The sequence below is a fragment of the Podarcis cretensis genome (assembly GCF_951804945.1).
Source record: "Podarcis cretensis genome assembly, chromosome: 3".
Taxonomy (NCBI): Eukaryota; Metazoa; Chordata; class Lepidosauria; order Squamata; family Lacertidae; genus Podarcis; species Podarcis cretensis.
The window spans coordinates 46044746-46066910 of NC_137172.1; the positions used below are offsets into that span (position 1 = coordinate 46044746).

At 40.5% G+C, this 22165-nt stretch overlaps 1 protein-coding gene across 1 annotated transcript in view; it reads right to left on the reverse strand.

Moving 5' to 3' along the window:
• FMN2 (formin 2) overlaps positions 1–22165 on the reverse strand; it is a 180324-nt gene that overhangs the window by 114572 nt on the left and 43587 nt on the right. The window contains exon 5 of the mRNA XM_079969431.1: positions 1371–2902. Coding sequence (XP_079825557.1) covers positions 1371–2902 — 1532 coding nt within the window. The remainder of the gene's footprint in view (positions 1–1370; positions 2903–22165) is intronic.

Below are 22165 nucleotides of genomic sequence, written 5' to 3' on the forward strand. Positions count from 1 at the left end.
GAAGTCAAAGAAAAAAGGTTATGAACCGATGAGTATGAAGTTATATTGTGTTATATTGCTGTTTATTATCTGTGTGGAAAAATAATAAAAATTATCATAAAAAAAAAAAAACAGATTGTATTGTTTCTTTTCTCTTAATAAGAGTGATGTTAGCAGCACAATCTGAATCAACTAGCTCTTCTCTCCCTACTTGACTATTATTATTAGAAGGTAAGAGAAGTGGGGAAAGGGTATGATGCACAGAGTAGTGGACACAAGCAGAAAACAACACAAAGAACCTCAGTTTAGTTTTCCGTTGCTCAGAGGAAAAATACATGAAAATCCATGAAACATTCTTAACTGCATCCCCACAGCCACACCAGAGATGACAATGCACTTCAACAACAGCCTTTTCGATCCACATTACAGACTAGAAAACCTCTTCCACAGCCACTCTTCAATATCCCCAAATATTTCTCTTTGTGCCTGCATTTTCCTGATAGAACTCAGTCCTGGAACCTGTTTTCAATGCAGACGGAACAATAATAAAGTGTGTGCCTCCAAGTACGTGCATTATACTCTACTTTGCAGAGGTGGGGAACTTTTAACCCTCCTGAAATTGGTGGACTCCGAACTCCCATCAGTACCAACAAACATGGTCCATGGTCAGGAATGATGGGAGTTATAGTACTCCATCATCTGGAGGGCCATAGGTTCCCTTATCCCTGCCATAATACAAGAACTGCGGGGCTAGTTTATACATGTGACTGCAATTTTGTATTCCCACAATTTTTCCAGGTTGCTCATGCAACTGAAGTACTTTCATACCTGTACTGGACCACTTCCTGCCAACATGCTGATATATTTTTTAAGTCATAATCCTGTGTGGCCGTGTACATATGAAGAGATTTTCTCCATGAGATTGTGGATACAGGTAAATGTGCCAAATGATAGCACCAAGGGCATTCAGTGGCATTTGTCACATGTGTATGAATTGGCCACCCAAGAGAACATCTTTGAAAGCTCCATGAGAAAGTGCAATTTGCATTAAACAAATATGTTATAATTACATCTGATTCAGAATCGAAGATAATACACATTGCTGTCCTGGGAATTATTAGTGTTTGACCAAGCCAAATATGGTCTATGCCACCTGGTAACTTTTACTGTTAAAATACACAGCAAAACACTTCTTCCTAACATTCTCTCAAAGCACACAAAAACAAGCACAAAAAATAAGCATTCTAAAACATGGTTTATCAGTATATAATGCCGGGCGGGGGGGGGGGGGGGCAGGCAGTGACTTTGGGATGCTGGTATTTTTCAGTTCTTAGTATAACATGATCTGATTGCAAAAGCTACCAACCAAACATTTCTGGCGTGTTTGTTACCTTTTATTATGAAGCTGAATTCTTGTCCAATAAAGAGGCTTCATTGGTCGAGAAGGTTCTATTGCATGTTTCCTGCTACCTTTTTCCTGGTTCATCCCCATTACAAATAAACCAGCTGGCAAGGGAGGGGGAAGAAACCCAGGAAGCTGTGGAAGGCCAGCAGGTGGAGGAGGTGGCGCACCCATACCAGGCAACGGTGGTGGTGGAGGAGGGGGAGCTCCTGCACCAGGCAAAGGTGGAGGAGGGGGAGGGGGTGGTGCCACCACGCCTGGCAAAGGTGGAGGTGGTGGCACTCCCATTCCTGGTAGAGGTGGTGGAGGGGGAGGTCCTGTCATGCCTGGCAAAGGTGGAGGTGGTGGCACTCCCATTCCTGGTAGGGGTGGTGGAGGGGGAGGTGCCACCATGCCTGGCAAAGGAGGAGGTGGTGGCACTCCCATTCCTGGTAGGGGTGGTGGAGGGGGAGGTCCCATCATGCCTGGCAAAGGTGGAGGTGGTGGCACTCCCATTCCCGGTAGAGCTGCAACAGCTGGCACAAGATGGGGGGAGAGAATAGCTGCTCCTGGCAAAGGTGGAGGTGGTGGCACTCCAATGTCTGGCAAAGGTGGGGGAGCAGGTAACATTTCCCTTCCAGGAAGAGGTGGTGGAGGTGGGATGCCTGTAGACATTCCAGCTCCAGGCAATGGAGGCGGAGGAGGGATGCTTGCAAAAGACAAAGGAGGAGCAGGTGGAGGCATGTCCATTCCAGGCAGAGGTGGTGGAGGAGGAATCCCTTCAACAGGCAATGGTGGGGCAGGAGGGGGCATTGCGCCGGGCAAAGACAGGGAATACCCTGAGGCAGGTAGGGATGACGAAGACAGTACACATGAACTAGACGTGGATGAAGTTAAAAATAAGTCTCCTGCTCCAGGCAGGGAAGCAGACGGTCCAGTTGTGGGGTGAGAGGATAAGGAAGGGGAATGTTCACTGCAAGTAATACTTTCAGTGCTTAGAGCTGGGTGGGAAGCTGATGGTACCAATTGCTCTTGACACAAAGGTGATGACAAATTAGCATCAGGTCCTGAAGGTTGTGACGTAGTTAGTTTCTCCTGGACAGCATCCAACTGTACTGAAATGCGTTTTGGAGACAGGACTAAAGATATTTCAGAGCAAAAGGTGGGTTGTGGCTCAAGTGTTGGCAATGGCTGAGTTGGCCCTTGATGTTGATCCCCTTTGAGGTGCAGAGGTGCTTGTGGCAGTGTGTTGGCTGAAGGCATTGTGTGTGTTAAACAATCATCTGTTGGTGAAGTCTGCACAGATTTTGTAATTATAGTTTTGGGAAGGGCACCTAATGTATGTTCTTGAAGAGCTGCATTAGAGAATCCTTCAGGCGTTGGCTGCGTGCCCTCATTCCACTGACTACTACTAGAAATCAGCACCTCTGCCGCTGGAAACTGTTTCTCTAACTCTGCAATTTTTGTTTTCAGGTCCTGTATGGTCTGCTCAAGTCGCTGAATTTCGCTTGTCCGCTCTTCTGATTTCATTGCAACATCTTCCTAATGGGGGGAAAAAAGAAAAAGATAAGAAAAGTCAACATAAAAAAAGAAAATGTGGTATTTTCCAGCAGAGAGAGAGAATGTTCACAGAGACTTAAGATGGAACTATTAAAAATTAATTACAACTCTATGAATACGTCAGAACATTGGAAAGATCTAACCACTGAGGGCTACTTCACACATTCATTTTTAAAAGTTGCTCATCTGCTCTGTATGACGTAGATACATGCTTTTAGGTGCATTACAAAAGAAATTGTGGTTTTGCATGTTTTGAGGCCTACCCATTCCAAATATTCTCTCTCTTTTTCATAACTTTGACACAAACATCACATGGACCTTTTAAACTTTGCAACAAGAGGTAGAAACTAAATTTCTTTTTTTTAAGGCTTGTATAATTAAATCTGTGGATTCACTGGATTCCTGAATGGAAGCCAAGGAGAGTCACTCATAATGTGGCCCCAATTCGGGTAATTGGAATTTGTTTCTGGTCTTTCATGGAGACTGGATTTCACCAAGCTGATCAGATAAAAGCATTACAGACATGCAACATCTATATCCCAAATGGTATTGGAGAATAGTCATGTGTTCCTTCTGCCATAAAAGTAAAGCTTATTTTGATTGATTAACATCCATGCATTAGTTGCTTGAGATCACTCACCCTGGAGCAAATGACGGGCTATAGGAATGCCAAAGTAAGCCTGTGTTTACCACTGGAGCCACTTTGAATTGTGATGTTTGAAAATAGCCAAAGAACAACTATCCAAGGCTCCAAACAGTACGATGGAAAGAGACTAAAGGATAACTTAGTTTATTTCTCCAATTACAGCTTTTTGTGCCAGTTTCTCATTCATTAAGTTTCCAATTAAAATCATGGGGGGGGCGTTGTTTCAGGGGGGAAACAGACATTTGTATTCACTTTGTTAGAAAGACATAAAAAAGAAAACAAGACAGAATGTCAGCCAGCACTAATGCTGATCAATGTATAATATATCATAAAAGCTTCAGAAAAGACACATCTAATCCTTGACATCTACAGCCAGAAACATGAGAGGCACATTAGAGATCAGGCGGTTTATTGTGGATGACTTTCCATCCGCAACAGCCAACTTCATTGAGAACTGGGGCATTTTCTACCAAAACCTGTGGGAAAATAACCAGTAATGCCTGATCTTAATCCTACTTCAACTGCATATAGGTTGCTTAGGATATCCTTCTTGCTGTACTTGCTCAATTCATCTATCCAACAGAGAATGTTCCCAGGCAGAGGGCCTTGCACCTGGGTCCTCCTGTGTTATGTCCACAAGGATTCCTGATTGTGTGTACCTACCTGTTTGTGTTTGAAGGAGTGAACTACATGGGGACCAGCCAGATTAGCAATTCAAGCCTCTTCTCCCCTGGCCCTTATAAAGACTTCCAGGTTTGGGCTGCTTGCTGGCCTGAGCAACTGGGAGACTCTGACCTTGCTGGACTTGTTTCCCTTTCTTCATCTCTGCCTCTGCTTCACTCCCAACTTGACAGGAGTTGGGCCCAATACTACAAGTGTGTCTTGTTGCTTATGGACTAATGTGATTACTCCTTTGGAATTCATAAGCAGTAAATGATTATAAAACCACAAACTTGTAGGAATTTGTTTCACAAACAAGGCTGTTTCCAAAGACTGCAATGTTTATAGGCTGACACTTCAAATTAATGTAAAAAAACACACAATCAACATTAATGAAGGGGCTTTCCAAATTACATGCAAAAGCTCAAACTCATCTTTCATCTGAAAGTTTAGCTTTATACCATTGTTTATGAAAGGAAAGGTATGAGAATATTGAAACCCAGCAACTATTTCCTAGCCTTCAAGTAAAGCAGAGAGAGAGAGAGAGAGAGAGAGAGAGAGAGAGAGTTGTTGTTTTAATGAAAAATAAAAGAACAGAGTTATAGAGGTGACACACAAGCATACGCCAGGAGTTCAAAAGGTTATTTATCTCATTGCTTATATACTAAAACACTGCTGTTTGGAACAGATGAGCTGGTTTGAGGGATTTAAGCTGTATTGCTTTTGTGACTATATATTTTAAACTATGTTTTTCAATAAAAGTATATAAATAAAAATACAATAAATACAATAAAAAATAAACTATTTACAAGATAAACCTGGCACAAATGGATGGGCAATCCATTGCTATGGAAACTCACAGACGATGTGAAAATGGTAATATTGCTACTGTGGCCTCAAAAGAAGAAAGCTATGTTGCCTTTTATGCTCCTTCAGTTCCTCCAGTCCCAAACTCAAACAAATCTAGAATCATAGAATCATAGAGTTGGAAGAGACCACAAGGGCCATCGAGTCCAACCCCCTGCCAAGCAGGAAACACCATCAGAGCACTCCTGACATATTTGTCAAGCCTCTGCTTAAAGACCTCCAAAGAAGGAGACTCCACCACACTCCTTGGCAGCAAATTCCACTGTCAAACAGCTCTTACTGTCAGGAAGTTCTTCCTAATGTTTAGGTGGAATCTTCTTTCTTGTAGTTTGGAACCATTGCTCCGTGTCCGCTTCTCTGGAGCAGCAGAAAACAACCTTTCTCCCTCCTCTATGTGACATCCTTTTCTATATTTGAACATGGCTATCATATCACCCCTTAACCTCCTCTTCTCCAGGCTAAACATGCCCAGCTCCCTTAGCCGTTCCTCATAAGGCATCGTTTCCAGGCCTTTGACCATTTTGGTTGCCCTCCTCTGGACATGTTCCAGTTTGTCAGTGTCCTTCTTGAATTGTGGCGCCCAGAACTGGACACAGTACTCCAGGTGAGGTCTGACCAGAGCAGAATACAGTGGCACTATTACTTCCCTTGATCTACATGCTATACTCCTATTGATGCAGCCCAGAATTGCATTGGCTTTTTTAGCTGCCGCGTCACACTGTTGGCTCATGTCAAGTTTGTGGTCAACCAAGACTCCTAGATCCTTTTCACATGTACTGCTCTCAAGCCAGGTGTCACCCATCTTGTATTTGTGCCTCTCATTTTTTTTGCCCAAGTGCAATACTTTACATCTAGGATGAGCCCATGCTGGGTCCATGTCAGTCGACAGGTAAAACACAGCTGAAACCAGAGCCATAGAAGTCCTATTGCCCACATGGCCAAAAGGCACAGTTTAAGACATGAAGGTTTCATTTTCAGGATTTCTATGTAGATAAGACTACAAAATGGGTATCAAATCAAATCATGACCAAGTAATGTTATGCTCCAACTTTATTCAACATGCAAATAAAAGTGGATGCCTCCTTATATAACCATTAGAGTGGACTAATACAACCATCTGTATTAGCTCCCTACTGGTCTCTAACTCTCAAAACAGTTAGAAGTAGTCTATTAACTTATCCATTAAATGGGTATTAATATTAAAGGAATATTTAAAGGGCTGGGGCTGAAAAATGCCAGAGCAATCTAAACACCTGAGCTAAATAGGTTTTTTTTTTTTTTAAGTGGGAAAGTGCTTTAGTTGAATTTGTTTCCAAAACTAATTATTTGCTTGGTTATAGTTTCCAAGAGTTTTGTTTTAGCCCTCCTTCCCCCAAAAATCTTTTCCAATATTTTATTTTTGCAGAGAGAACATCTTGCCTCTTTTAATTTTTCTTAGAACCTATCTATCCACCAAGGAGATGAAAGGTCTGCTTCAAGGGGGGAAAAACAAGACAATAACCTTCTACATACAAATTGGCTTGCTTTTGAGATAACTTCTAGAATGTCCTTTGCAAAGATTAATTCAGTTTACACTATCTAAAAATCTCATTTGTGGAAAGACAGATTTCCCCCCTCTGAGTTCAGCCAAAGAGGAAAACACGGGATTGGCCACATTCTTTAATTTTATAATACCCATACTAACCAATTCCAACATAAAAGAAATTATTATTAAATAATAAGGCACATAAAAGATGGCATTTCTAATTGAAGACAGTTTCTTTTGTCTGGTTAAAATTAGATGTTGATCTCTCAGGTCTCCTTTGTAGATATCAAAGTCTCTAGGAGCCTTAAAGAACTTTTAAAGTTTAACAGCAATAATATTCAATATCCACTTATGTAATCAAACAGTTAAACTAAGTTACTTCTGTTTTGAAAAGCTGGTCGTTTTGATTTTGGGGATGGAGCAGGCCTTTCAGCTTGTCACTTAAGACAGTACAAATCTATCACCCATGTGAAAAAGTTGAGGTTCTCTACTATGTGCACACACTCCTTGATTTTATAAAGCCAGACACACATAAGAATAAAGATGCTGGCATTTACAGCAAGGTTTAAACCAGATAATGCTGGAGGAAATGCCTTCAAATAAATCTCTGTTTTCCAGGATGAGTGAAGCCTCAGTATAAATAACAGATTCCTAAACACAGCTCAAGCTAAATCTCTACCATGAAGATATACTGGAGTGACTGGCAGAGTGGTGGTGATGGAGGAAGCAACTATTTTGATGTAGTTGAATTACTATTTGGATTGGCTCTAAAGAAGAGCAAGCAAAAGACTTTGCTCCTCACTGGCCTTGATGGCTGCTTGCCCACCACTACAGCCCTCCTGGCTCCCCTAAGGCCTGGAATGGCAACGGGAAAGGGGGAATGAAGTGGGACCGGGAAATCAGGGGAATTTGGCAGGACAATCTTGCTCAAGTAGAAATTGCTTTCTGCTCGCACAGCACATCTCTGGATACAATCCATTCTGTATATCACATTGAGTATACTTAACATTATGTATAATTATGTCTGTCTACTCTGGTACAATACAAACACCACATTTTTCGTTTCCATAGAGATAGAGCCCGCAACCACAGGTTGTTTTTAGTGATACCAAAGGTGGGCAAAAAATCCGAAAGCACTGATAGAAAAGACTGGCTCTGAGAAAATTAAATAAAATCCTTCTCATTACTCTGAATTGCCAAATGCAGAGAAGCTAAAAGCTGCTTCTTGGGGCAATAAAGAAGGCTTGCCTAGATATATCAAATGCAGTGTACAGACAGAAAAGTCCAATTTTGCAGAATCACTAGTTTCAAATCTGCATTGGCAGGCAGTTGTCAAGCACTGTGGGTTCCTGCATACCAAGTTGGCTGGGAAATCAGCCTGAAAAATCAATCATCTATTAAATCTCTCCATTAGGGGGAAGCACTGATTTCATTTCTTGATTGTTTGTCTGCAATGCAGAACACAAGTTGCTTTATGTCTTGATGCATGGTATCCTAGATGATCTGTGCTGCTAGAGTCAAAGCATCTTTCCACGTGCATTGAACTTGCCCAGGTAATCTGCTGAGGTACCTTGTTGTTCTCTAGAAAAACAGTGGGGAGGACACCTGTGATCTATACAAATCCACATGCATCATGGCATACTTACCCAATATCATGCCTTGGAGCTTAGGCATGTGCAATGCATATGCAAATCCACCCTTATTAGCCAGTTAGAAATTTATGTTTATCCTGCACAGGAAACAGACAAGTACCATATGTCTGGCACGGAAACAAAAGATCTCCACCCAACTGCTATATCATTTCCTCGCAACGTTTTAAGCACTCTCCTTTTCAAAATATAAATAAAAATGGTTTTTCATTCCTTCAGTAAATAAAATAAATACAGTAAATAGAGACGGCAATCCTCCCAATTCAATTCATAATTAAATTATTATCCATCCTGGCTTTGAAATTCCATCAAGAATGCAAAGAGCCTAGAAGCCTCCTTGCATACTGCCTTCCTCCAGGTATGACTCAAGCCCTTCATATGGGTGTAGCTCTTATGATGCTCCAGCCAGATGCATGTCAGTGCCCCACCCTGCAGCTTTCTAGGAATCATACCCTCTACTTTTCGTCCATTGTACACCTTTGTGCTATAATCAAATGCACAACAGATGCTAGAAACATTTGGAAAGGTCAGAATAGTTTTGGCTATCATCACCTTCATTTTAGTTGTCCAAGTATTTCATACTCTGGAAATTGGTCCACACAAACACAAACTACAATTTTTTAGGTGCCCTCAATTTTCATATTGGCATAAACTCTCAGATGTATCTGTCCTGAAAACCCTCTTCCTATTCATAACCTCAGTATGAAGGTATTATTTAGCTAAGAAGTTAAAGATGTTGATTACCGGTAACTTCTAGAGAACTGCAAAGAACAGTATAAAATAAATACTTATATTCCCACATTGGCAGCACAACCAAATTTTGTAACTGGTACTTGTGTCTATATAGCAAATATGTTCCTGCAACTTTCAATATCCTGAATTTTATTCTGTTAAGAATCTCAAATATTGGCCAGTTCTATCTGCGTTTCTCTCACAAAGAAAACCACAATCTTTCCCTTTTTCTGTTGATTTCATCTCTTTCATCTTGGTTATCAAATCCTCTAGTTCTCATACTCAAATGACCTGCAATACTAATTTCAGTATGTGGATAATTTATTCTAATAGAAGCAAGAAAATGAGAAGCATAGACAAGACTGGTTGAAGGAGATAACTGTAGTTGCTTCTTTCCTTTGGCCAAGAAATACACTATCAGTAAAATATATCAGCAGTCCTATATTTAATCCTAGGAGTATGCAAAAGAAGACTATGCATGTAGCTGTGTGAAAAGCAAAGGGGGCAATTTAGAGCAGACTTCATGTATAGCAACCTTATATTTGCTTATAATATTCTGATGCCTGTGAAAGTTATGTTTTAAGAAATGGGCCATTTAAAAGTTTGGGAAAGCAACATACTTGGTAAAAGCAAGATCCAGCCATTACAAGTGCATTCATTTTCAGACAATTCTGAACATAGCAAGCTATGTCATATCACTGGTCCATCTAGCTCAATACTGTCAACACTAGCTGGCAGTTGCTTTCCAAGATATTCAACAGAGGTCTTTCCTGGCAGTGCTGTGTTTGGAACCTTTGCATGCTCCATTGCTCAGCTAAGCCCTTCCTTAGTTGACAATGCCTATCTATTATCTGATTGTAACCAGTATAGTTATATTTTAAGTACTATATGAGTAACCATGAAAGAATGGCAAGAAAACATCGCCTTAGCAATCCCTGGTAAGATCCACCATTTCTCCAAGCAGCCCAGTCATTTCTTTGTAACAAGCATCCCCAACCTTCGGCCCTCCAGAAGTTTTGGACTACAATTCCCATCATCCCTGACTACTGGTCCTGTTAGCTAGGGATCATGGGAGTTGTAGGCCAACACATCTGGAGGGCCGCAGGCTGGGAATGCCTGCTCTGTAATAATCACCTTAAGTCAACTTAATTCCAACATTTTAGAGTAATTAAAATAAAGGGGTAAATTCCTTCTCTTTCTCGAGATTTACTCTTCAAGACTATCTAAAAATGAATGTTCAATTTCTAGCGGTGGTATCCTGATGTCAAAAAGTTAAACAACAAGTAACTGATACTGAAATTTGCAGCAGCAGCATATAAATGCTTAACATACATGAGTTAAACAGCTGGCAAATGACAGCATGACTTCACATGCCCACAGTAATCCAGAGTGTTGCATGTAAAACACAACAAGTGGCTTGTGTTTCTTTTGCATCAGTGCAGACATCCTTCTATTTTACAAAAATGGTCTGGGACCAAGACATATGAAGGACTACATTTTCCAGTATGAAGCTTCCAGCCCACGAAGAGTCGGACACAGCTAAACGACTAAACAACAACAACAACAACAAAAGGTAAAGGACCCTTGGATGGTTAAGTCCAGTCCAAGGTGACTATGGGGTACAGCACTCATCTTGCTTTAGGTCGAGGGAGCTGGCGTTTATCCACAGACAGCTTTCCAGGTCATGTGGCCAGCTTGACTAAACCACTTCTGGCACAACAGAACACTGTGACGGAAGCCAGAGCACATGGATACGCCGTTTACCTTCCAACTGCAGTGGTACCTATTTATCTACTTGCACTGGTGTTCTTTCGGATTGCTAGGCTGGCAGAAGCTGGGACAGAGCAGTGGGAGCTCACCCCATTGCGTGGATTTGAACTGCTGACCTTCCAATCAGGAAGCCCAAGAGGCTCAGTGGTTTAGACCAGAGTTCCACCCACATCCCTCACTACTTAAATGATTGCACCATCCTATATATCTCATACACCTAGCTGGGACCAAGGAAAGAGCCCAGCAATGGCTACAGCCTGGCTTTGTCTCCTGTAATGTCCTTCTGCATGCTGTTTAAAAAGCATCCTTTTTAGGAAGGCTTTTGGACCATAAATTATGCTGAAATTATTTTTGATAGTTGTATTTTTTATCCTTTTCCTCCATTTTAGTGTTTTATGGCTGCTTTATTTTGTTATTGTCAAACTGTTTTTTAAATTGTTATTGCTGAGGAAAGGCAAGGTATAAACGTTTTAAATACATTTAAATAAACAAATTTGTGTGCACTTGTGCACTTGTACACTGGACAGGTACTCTGGACAACTTGGCCCATTCCTTCCCCATATTACAGGAATTACAGGAATAGTGTTCAAGACAAGTTACCAATCATGATGACTGAACAGAGACAGAACTGCACTAATTCAGGTAGCCACAAATGTCTGACTCAGATAAATACATATTCCCATTGAGAAATATCAAATTTTACAGAGGAAAAACAATGTACAGTAGATTGGATTTGCGGAACTCATTTCTAAATCTGTAGCTGCCATCTAGTGTTTGAACAAGGACTCTACAGATCATTCTCTTTTAAAGCATTCTCATAAATTGATGGTGTTTTTTGATACAGCTTTAGTTCAGCTCAGTTAGCCAATTTGATTCAATTGCAATAAAAAATTGTGCTAGGAATCAATATGGGATTCTCACAGATACATTTGTTAATTATAAATTATATAACACTTAAATATCTAGAGTGATTATACTTAAAACCAGGACGGAAACCGGACTGAAATGGATCTAATGCCGATGTTTCCTCCAGAAACCTACCAAGCTGTTCAGCAACCGCTCTCTCAATTACCTTACCCAGGTATGGAAGATTTGAAACTGGGCGGTAATTGGATAGGTCTAAGGGATCTAATGAAGTTTTCTTTAAGAGTGGACACACCACTGCTTCCTTCAGTTCCCCTGGGAATGTCCCCGTGTCAAGGGACAAATTGATAATTTCAACCAGGGGGGTCCGCGCAACATCTGGACACTCCCTAATCAGCCAAGACGGGCACGGATCAAGGAGGCAGGTGGTGGGCCTACCAACTTGGAGGAATCTATCCACATCAGTAGGGAGTATCCGATCGAAATGGTCCAACACTGGACCTGAAGTCAGTCGAGGGGCCTCCAGTTCAGTCACTGTATCAACCAAAATGGTCAAAGGCCTGGAAACGATGCCTTATGAGGAGTGGCTAAGGGAGCTGGGCATGTTTAGCCTGGAGAAGAGGAGGTTAAGGGGTGATATGATAGCCATGTTCAAATATAGAAAAGGATGTCACATAGAGGAGGGAGAAAGGTTGTTTTCTGCTGCTCCAGAGAAGCGGACACGGAGCAATGGTTCCAAACTACAAGAAAGAAGATTCCACCTAAACATTAGGAAGAACTTCCTGACAGTAAGAGCTGTTCGACAGTGGAATTTGCTGCCAAGGAGTGTGGTGGAGTCTCCTTCTTTGGAGGTCTTTAAGCAGAGGCTTGACAAATATGTCAGGAGTGCTCTGATGGTGTTTCCTGCTTGGCAGGGGGTTGGACTCGATGGCCCTTGTGGTCTCTTCCAACTCTATGATTCTATGATTCTATGAATTATAAATGATACAGCACTGGAGACATTAAGGTTGTACAAGGAGCCTTAAATCATCTTGGAAAATAGGGTGAAGTTTTTTGTTCATATGGTCACTCAAAATATCTGTTAAGTCATATTTCCTTCATGATGTTGCCATGTGAAATGCCCCAATGAACAGCCATCTCTCACAGACCAGTGCTGCTACTTTTCGTCAATCCCAGAGTCCTTCCCCTTCTCTGCTTCCTTTCTCCCATATGCAGTCTATAATAATAACAACAACAACAACAACAACAACAACAACAACAACAACAACAACAACAACAACAATTTATTATTTATACCCCGCCCATCTGGCTGGGTTTCCCCAGCCACTCTGGGCGACTTCCAACCAAAGATTAAAAATACATTAAAACATCAGTCATTAAAAACTTCCATAAACAGGGCTACCTTCAGATGTCTTCTAAACGTCAGATAGTTGTTTATTTCTTTGACATCTGATGGGAGGGCATTCCACAGGGCGGGCGCCACTACGAAGAAGGCCCTCTGCCTAGTTCCCTGTAACTTTACTTCTCACAGTGAGTGAGCCACCAGAAGGCCCTCAGCACCGGACTTCAGTGTCCAGGCTGAGCGATGGGTGTGGAGATGCTCCTTCAAGTGTACTGACCCAAGGCCGTTTAGGGTTTAGAGGCACAAGTCAATGCTTTGACTTGTGCCTGGAAACATACTGAGAGCCAATGTAGGTCTCTGTTAGTCACATTTAAGACCCACTGATTAACTTACATTCCAGTTATTTATTTCAAAGTGAATTAGCACAATTTAAGGCCAATCTAGACATGGCATTAATCCAAACTTTCAAAATAGCATGCTTAAAATGGCCACTTTTATTTTGAAGAAAAAGTCACCAGAGTCTCAATGCTATCATGACAGTTTCCTCCTGAAAACTACCCCACCAGTGCTACTATTTGCCTTTGGAGATGCTGCTTAGTACAAATTTTAATTATATTAGAAAGAAATAATAGTCTGTTAAGATTATTATTATTAAATGTAAGATGGATTTTTTTTTCTCATACTGCAGCATTAAAGAGATAATTTATGTTTTCATGATAAACAGTAAAATGATATTTTTAGAAGTGCTCTTAAAATCTAGTTTCAAAGCTTGCGCCCTGCACAATGACACTTCAAAATATATTCAAACACAGTGGGAACTCAACTGTGCACAGTATTGCAGCCAAAATATAAATCTTTGTATTGTGCCTTCAATTCTTAGGTGCTGTACAAAAAGATAAAATAAGAGAGGCCCTGCTTAAAGGCTTGTGATGGAGCAGAAATCTTTTAACATTATGTTCCAAAAAGCCTTGCTCACTAGAGATTTCTAAAGTCAACATTTTACTTTCGTATTCCTGGAAAATACATAAATAAATCATACAGGATAAATCTGTCTTCAGTGTCTAAAAACTGCCAAATCCAAAGAAGGTACCATGGGTTCCAACAAGGCCTATAATCTGAGAAGAAGAATATATATTTGGAAGCTTTATGGCAGATTCATAACTTCTTTTTTTATGACAAGTATTTGGCTTGTGGAGGAATTTCATATCTGTAACCAAAATGGTATTTATGAACTCGGCCATGATGGGACAGTTTCTGAAACTGGAATACAGCAAGAACTTGATATATAAAGATTACTTAGGTTGGGATGGGGCAATCATTTTAAAAAGCAAGCCGAAAACTAGAATAATATAATGTAAAATGAAGCCAGACAGCTATAACGAAAACACAGTATGATTTGTATACTGCAGGATCACTGTAAAGGTAAAAGGACCCCTGACCATTAGGTCCAGTCGTGGCCGACTCTGGGGTTGCAGCGCTCATCTCGCTTTACTGGCCGAGGGAGCCAGCGTAAAGCTTCCGGGTCATGTGGCCAGCATGACTAAGCCGCTTCTGGCGAACCAGAGCAGCGCACGGAAATGCTGTTTACCTTCCCGCTGGAGCGGTACCTATTTATCTACTTGCACTTTGAGGTGCTTTTGAACTGCTAGGTTGGCAGGAGTAGGGACCGAGCAATGGGAGCTCACCCCGTCGTGGGGATTCGAACTGCCAACCTTCTGATCGGCAAGTCCTAGGCTCTGTGGTTTAACCCACAGCGCCACCCACGACCTGCAAATGCCAGAAGAACTAAGGACTCATATCAGCTTCAGACATTCAAAATTAACATAGTAGGGTAAGAACAAGTGAGGTGCAGTTCTTCTGCTGCCATTTTCTTCAACTATCCAAGGTGAGCTCATGCATTGTTCCCTGTAAGGAGAAAGATGCACTGTCTCAGCTTCAGAGAAGAGCATAAAATTTGGGAAGCACAGTGAGGCAGAAGGGAGCAGGGTAGGGGTTTTTTTCCCCCCATTAATTTTTATTGATTTTCAATACAAGTTAAAAACAAAACAACGCACACATATAAACCAACAGAAACGAAAGAGAGAAAAAAACAAAACACACACACAAATAAACACATACATATATCCAATTACAACATTACATTAAGGACTTCCCTCCGTCACGGTTTGAGCTCTATTTTAACCTTATCTCCCTGCAGTTTGTTTTTACCATCTGTATCAGTACCTCTCAGGCTTTATATTATACCTACTGTAATTTTAATATTTCCTATTTTTTTTTCTATATATGTAAAGAATTTATTCCAATCAGTAATAAATTTAACATTTTTCTGATGCCTGATCTTCTGTGTCATCCTTGCTATCTCTATATACTCAAATAATTTGGATTGCCATTCTCTAATAGTTGGGATATTGAGGGTCTTCCAGTTTTGCGCTAAAAGTAACCTGGCCGCTGCCGTTGCATATTGGAACATGGTTTGGTCTTCTCATCTTATCTCCTCCCCTACCATTCCTAAGAGGAAAGCTTCAGGTTTTTTAGGGAAAGTGTATTTCAATATTTTTTTTAGTTCATCATAAATAAGTCCCCAAAACCTTTTCACTTCTCTACAGGCCCACCACATGTGAAAGAAGTCGCCCTCTTTTGATTTGCATTTCCAGCAAGTTTTGTCCCCGGTCTTGTACATTTTTTCCAATTTCACAGGGGTTATATACCACCTGTACATCATTTTTTGTAAATTTTCTCGGAGTCCAACACATGCTGTAAATTTCATATCCTTGTTCCAGAGTTTCACCCACCTATCAAATTCTAAATTATATCCAAGGTCTATGGCCCATTTGATCATAACTTCCTTCACTTCTTCATCCTTGGTGTCCCAATCTAGTAGTTGATTATACATTTTAGAAAGGAGTTTAGAATTTCCTTCTATTATTTCCACCTGATATCTGGACTTTTTCTCACTCATCCCTATTTTTTTATGCTCGTTCCATAACGCATTAATTTGATAGTATTGCAACCAAGTTGTTAATTTGTCTTTTATTTCCTCATAAGGTCTGAGTCTCCATCCTTTATCTGATCTTGTCAATAGTTCCTCATAAGTCCATCTTTGTCCTCCCATGTTAGTTTTTTTAATTATGATGATATCAATTGGTGACAGTCACCATGGGGTGTCCTTTTCTATAAGTCTCTTATTTCTGTTCCATACTTCAAGTACCGCTCCTCTAAAGACATGGTTGGCAAATCCTTTATGTGCTCTCTCCTTATCCTGCCATAAATACGCATGCCAACCAAATCTAGCATCGAATCCCTCCAAATCTAACAAATCCGTGTTTTTCAACGCAATCCAATCCTTGATCCAACACAAACATGCAGCCTCATAGTATAATTTCAGGTTCGGGACCGCAAACCCTCCCCTGTCTTTGCGGTCTGTGAGTAGTTTGAATTTAATTCTTGCTCTTTTGCCCTGCCAGATAAATCTGGACAGGGTTTTCTGCCAATCTTTGAACAACTTCGTGCCCCTAATCACCGGGATGTTCTGAAATAAAAACAGCAGCCTTGGAAGAATGCTCATCTTAATTACTGCCATCCTCCCCGACCAGGAGAGTTTTAGCCGGCTCCAGGTCTCTAAATCTTTTTTAACTTCTTTCCAGGTCTTTATGTAATTATCTTCCACTAAGTTTATATTTTTCGTAGTAATCCAAATACCTAGGTATTTCACCTTTTTCACGACCTTAATTCCCGTTTTTTGCTCAAGCTGGTTTCTTTGATCTTCAGATATATTCTTTGTTAACATCTTGGTTTTAACCTTATTCAGTTTAAAGCCAGCCAGTTTCCCAAATTCTTCCAACAACTCCATGACTTTATCGATATGCTCTACTGGATCTCTTAATGATATTACCAAGTCATCTGCATAGGCTTTTAGTTTGTATTCTTTCCCTCCAATACTAATTCCTTTTATTACTGGGGTTTCCCTTATTTTGTTTGTAATTATTTCTAACACCATAATAAACAAGAGAGGAGACAGGGGGCATCCCTGTCTTGTACCTTTCGAGATCTCAAACGAATTTGTTAAGTTATTATTGATAATCAACTTGGCTTTCTGACCCGAATATATTGCTCTTACACCCTCCATAAATGTCCCCTCCATTCCAACTCTCTGCATACATTTTAGTAGGAACTGCCAGGATACATTATCAAATGCCTTTTCAGCATCAATAAAGATTAAGGCTGCCGGGATGTCGATCTTAAGTTCCAGGTATTCAATAACATTTACTATATGTCTTACATATCTTTTAGGTATCTATTTGGTAGAAAACCAGCTTGATCTTTGTGGATAGATTTTGATAGGTATTTTTTAAGCCTATTAGCCATTATTTCCGCAAAGATCTTATAGTCGTTATTAAGTAATTAAGTAATGATATCGGTCTATAGTTTCTGATATCCAACTTATCCGACTCTGGTTTCGGAATTAAAGTTATGTAGGCCTCCTTCCAGGAGTTAGGCATCCTTCCTCCTTGTTCTTATCGATAGTTCTCTTGAAACCCATATCTGATCAATTCTGGCCCAACTCTGATGAGGTTCTGAGAAATGTGTGAATTGTTTCACTCTTGGGTTTTTATATCTCCAAATGTCAATTAGATCTAAATTCATTTGGAGGTTATCAAAAGCCTTTGGGAGTTTCCCTTGGTTCCCTTTCCTCTTTTTCTCATTTCTATCTAACTCTGGTGAGGAGACACCATTCAAATCTCCCAGCAGAATTAATTTATGATTTTCTAGTTCTAATAGCACTTGTTCCAGTTTTTGAAAAAATTCCGCTTTGTTTATGTTGGGTGCATACACAGTCACTATGGTAAGTTTTTCCCCTTGATAGTTAATTTGGACCCCCAGAATTCTTCCTTCGGTATCCTTACATATTAATCTTTCTCTTTCACGTAAATCACCAGCCCTCTCTTTTTATTTATGTCCGAATTAATAAATTCTACTCCTAACCTTTTGTTTATCAATATATGTTTGTGTTTTTTAGCTACATGAGTCTCTTGCCAGCAAATCACATCATAGTTTTTATTCCTCACAACTTTCTCTACTTTATTCCTTTTTGATTTTTCATTCAAACCGTTTACATTCCAAGTCATAACATTCAATGGCATTGTTAGTACAAGTTCTATTTAATCCGTCGAAATTTTCAAGTTTATGTTTTAGGGCTTCCGTTCCCAGGGTAATTTTCCTCTTCCTCTTCCTCACTTCCCACCACTCCCTCTTCCTTTTCTATTTCTATTTCTTCTTCTTCCGCTTCATTTCCTTCCTGTCTCTCCTGTCTTTCCTTCCTCTCCCTCTTTCTTTTTTTTTTTCCTCTCTTGATCCCTCTCTATCTCTTATCCTGTCTTCTACTTTGCCAAGCTCTTTCTCATACCTTCTCAGAAATTTTTCCACCTCCTGGGTATCTGTCAGTTTAAATCTTTTGTCTTTTAAAAAAAAGGCAATCCCCTCAGGGAATTCCCATCTATATTGTATGTTATTTCTCCTCAGAACCCTGGCTATCTGTCTGTATCCTTCCCTTTTATGCAGAAGCCTAACTGGTATTTCTTTTAGTACAGTAATTGGTCTATCATCAATTATCAGTTTTTTATGATAACTAGTTTTTAGTATTAAATTCTTCATCTCGATTGAATTTAGAATTACCAGACAGTCCCCAAGGTGTTTTTTAGACCTGTGTTGCTGGGTTCTTGTTTTTACTCTAAAGGCATTCTCCATTGTGCCCGCCACTTCTTCCTCTTCCAATTCTAGCCATTTAGCTAATTCCTTAGTCATCTTTTCTTTTATATTCTCTTTGGTTTCCTCCCCTATTCCTCTGAATTTGAGATGAAGATGTTTCTGTCGCATTTCTGTCATCGCTAAACTGTCCCATATTTGTTCCTGTGTTTTGTTCATTTCTCTCATTTCTTCCTTTATCCTTTCTGTTTCTTTTTTCTGTTCTCTCATCTCTTTTTGAATTTTTTTGTTAGTTTCCTCACATATTTTTGATTTAACAGATAAATCTTGAATTTTTGCTGAGAGTTCTCCTACTGCTCCTTCTATCTTCCTGTCTATTAATTCCTGTATTTCTCCCAATTTTTTTCCATATGAGTTTCATTTTGTTTAAACTCTTCCTTAATTTTCAGCCATAGAATATCTAGATCCTTGATCTCTTCTTGTCGGGATAGCTTTCTTTCACTTGGGGTCCCCCCCGCTTTTTTCCCATCTTTACCCCACATTGTGTCTCAGTTTTCACGTATTTTCTTTTATACAAATTCTCTCCCTTAGAGGGCTCACAATCTTTTCTCTTTCTTGTGTAAATTTAAACCTCTGTCCCTTCCAAAAGAATATGGGGGATTATTCTATTAATCCTTTTTTAGCTCAAAGGATAAATAAATATTGCACGACACCAGAGAGAGATATGGGGATAAGTCAGAATTAGGTATTTCTCCAGGAACATTAAGGGGGCAGACACAACCATAAATTGGGTTTAACCCACTGTTTAGTGTATATTCAAATATTCAAATATGGAGAGATATGACCCCTTAAAAAATGGATTCAAATCTATGCTAAGTACTTAACTATATTAAATCAAATCAAGCACATGGAGGATGTCTCCAGCGAGAACAAGAATATTACCTAGATTATTTCACACAGAGTATATTAGACTGTCCAAATTTGAACTTGGTCTCTTCAATATCTCCAATATCTCCAAAATCTTCGAAACACTTCGGCCACTTGGCGGCCTAATCCAACATTAGTAAAGATAGGCATAATTTGGGCACAGAGTTCAAAATTATTATAGAAATGTCCAGCACCGTCAATAAAGGTAAGTAACAGAGTTTGTTATATGTTCAAGTTCCACACTGTCAAACACAACTCCTCCTGTACCCTAAAATGGTGTCCAGCGCACAAACCAGTTCAAATTCAAACTTTGTTTTCCCCCTTAAATTGTAGCAGAGTCTATCAATTCAATTACTAGACCTCAGGGGAGGGGGGTTGACGTCATACAGGTTAGTGGTATCAAAGGGGCGAAAGAGAGGGAGAGGGAGAGAGAGGGGGAGGGATGGTGTGTGAGATAGTGGGAGGGGTAAAACGCTCCTTAAATTAACATTATAGTATCGCCTCCCCCCACTGTACTTAGCTCACAATGCTTTGTTTAAAGTATCCATGCTCAGCTCCAAAAGGCGTTCCAGAGAGTTTTCAACACAATATTCCCAGTGGCGTTTGTATTGGAAGTCCACCTTTGTCTCTTTATCTTTTCGTTTTTTCTTTTACTCTCTCGCTGCCGCTTTCTCCCACTTCTCTTTGCTGCGCCGCTTTCTCCTACTTCTCCTTTCAGCGCCGCTTTTAGTACAATCCCAGCCGCATAGCTCAGTTGTAATTGTAGCTCAGTTATAGTTTGCAACAGTATCTCCGTCTTTCCACGGAGGAGGCAGGATACACGGTAGAGAATAGTTCAACCAGACATCTTCCTCACTGATTTGTAGCTAATAATTCGTTACTTTATAATTAATAGTTAATAACTTGTTGATAGGGGTGGAAAATCCCCCGTCGTTCTGTACTCACTCAGTCAGGCTGTATAGAGAAGGACCGAAGCGGCTACTTCCTTTTTTACGTCTGAGATTCTGTAGCCCGCGCCATTTTTCTGTTCTCAACCGGATGGATTCCTTGCCAAAATCTTTAAACATCCACGGCTTCCCTCGCTTAAACTCCAATTTTTATAGAGCAGGGTAGGGTTTTAAAGGTTGGTGGAAGTAACCTAAATCAGCCTCTTCCGCACGCTCATCTTGGAGGTATGGAAATGAATAGTTATAGTGGTGTTTTTCAAACTGCATTCATGTATATAACACATGTACCTATTGTGTAGAAATTTTCTGAGTGAAATATCTGACCTAATTTTCAAGGGTACACTCCCACCTTTCAGAATTTTGGCCCAGAACTGCCCTGGAAAGTTGAAAAGTGTACACCCTTGGTTTTAAACATCCAAAAAAAGCAAAAGAAAAGAAGATACAACTCACTTGCACTTCCTCTACCCCAGGTTTTTTCAGTGTCCAAAGCTGCTGTCAGCACATTCATCAGCCAAGCCACAGTCTCAGTCTCTATTCCACATTTGTAACCTAACAGGGTTATTGTGAGACTAACCAAGATAAGGAAATAGCATGCTTTCCCTTATGGATAAAGCAACTCTACACCAATAAGTGAATACTGTACAGTGTGTTCCGGTCATGGGATTCAGAGAAACTTCCAGAGTAAATTGGTTCCCCACTCCCCACCCCCTAAAAATTCCAAATGATGAAGTTTCAAATGAGGTTATGAGCTGGTTTAAAGCCAAACAAAATACAATGCTAAATGTGTCACTTGAACTTGTATTTGTTTATTTGCTTCTTTTATCATTAAGAACTGCTGCAGGGGAGGGGCAGATTTTCATCAGGATCAAGTTACACAGGGAGGGGTCTGAACCCTTTCTCCCCCCCTGCAATAATTATGAACCAACACACCCAGCTATTAGCGCTGTGTTATGAGTCTGTGGGTGCCAGACTCCCCTGTATAGTGGTACCTCGGGTTACTGACGCTTCAGGTTACAGACTCCGCTAACTCAAAAATAGTACCTCGGGTTAAGAACTTTACTTCAGGATGAGAACAGAAATCGTGCAGTGGCAGAGTGGCGGCAGCAGGAAGCCCCATTAGCTAAAGTGGTACCTCAGGTTAAGAACAGTTTCAGGTTAAGAACAGACCTCCAGAACGAACTAAGTTCTTAACCCAAGGTACCACTGTATTAAGTGTTTCAGACACCACCATCCTGTTATGAGTTTCTGGGTACCAGACACTGAACCCCTTGATTCTGCAAATGTTAAAATATAAGCCAGGCCAGTTTCCTGATAAGCAAATTGCCTGGGGTGATGGACCATTAGGAGAACAGACAGAAGATGATGAGCTATTAGGGAAGCCAAAGAGAGGGGGCTTTGTGATAGGCAGCAAATGGGAGGGGCCCCTCCCTCAACTCAGAGTTAGTTAGAAGACAAAGGCAGAGTTTGAAACATTTATAGTTTGCTATGGTGGGGAAACATAGGGGGGGAAAGGTTGCAGGCTGTTAAAGGCAGAAAAGCTGGAGAGATGGTTGATTTCTGTTTGAATCCAAGGCTGCAGCTATGGGAGAAACAAGACCCTCTTGGGGTGTCAA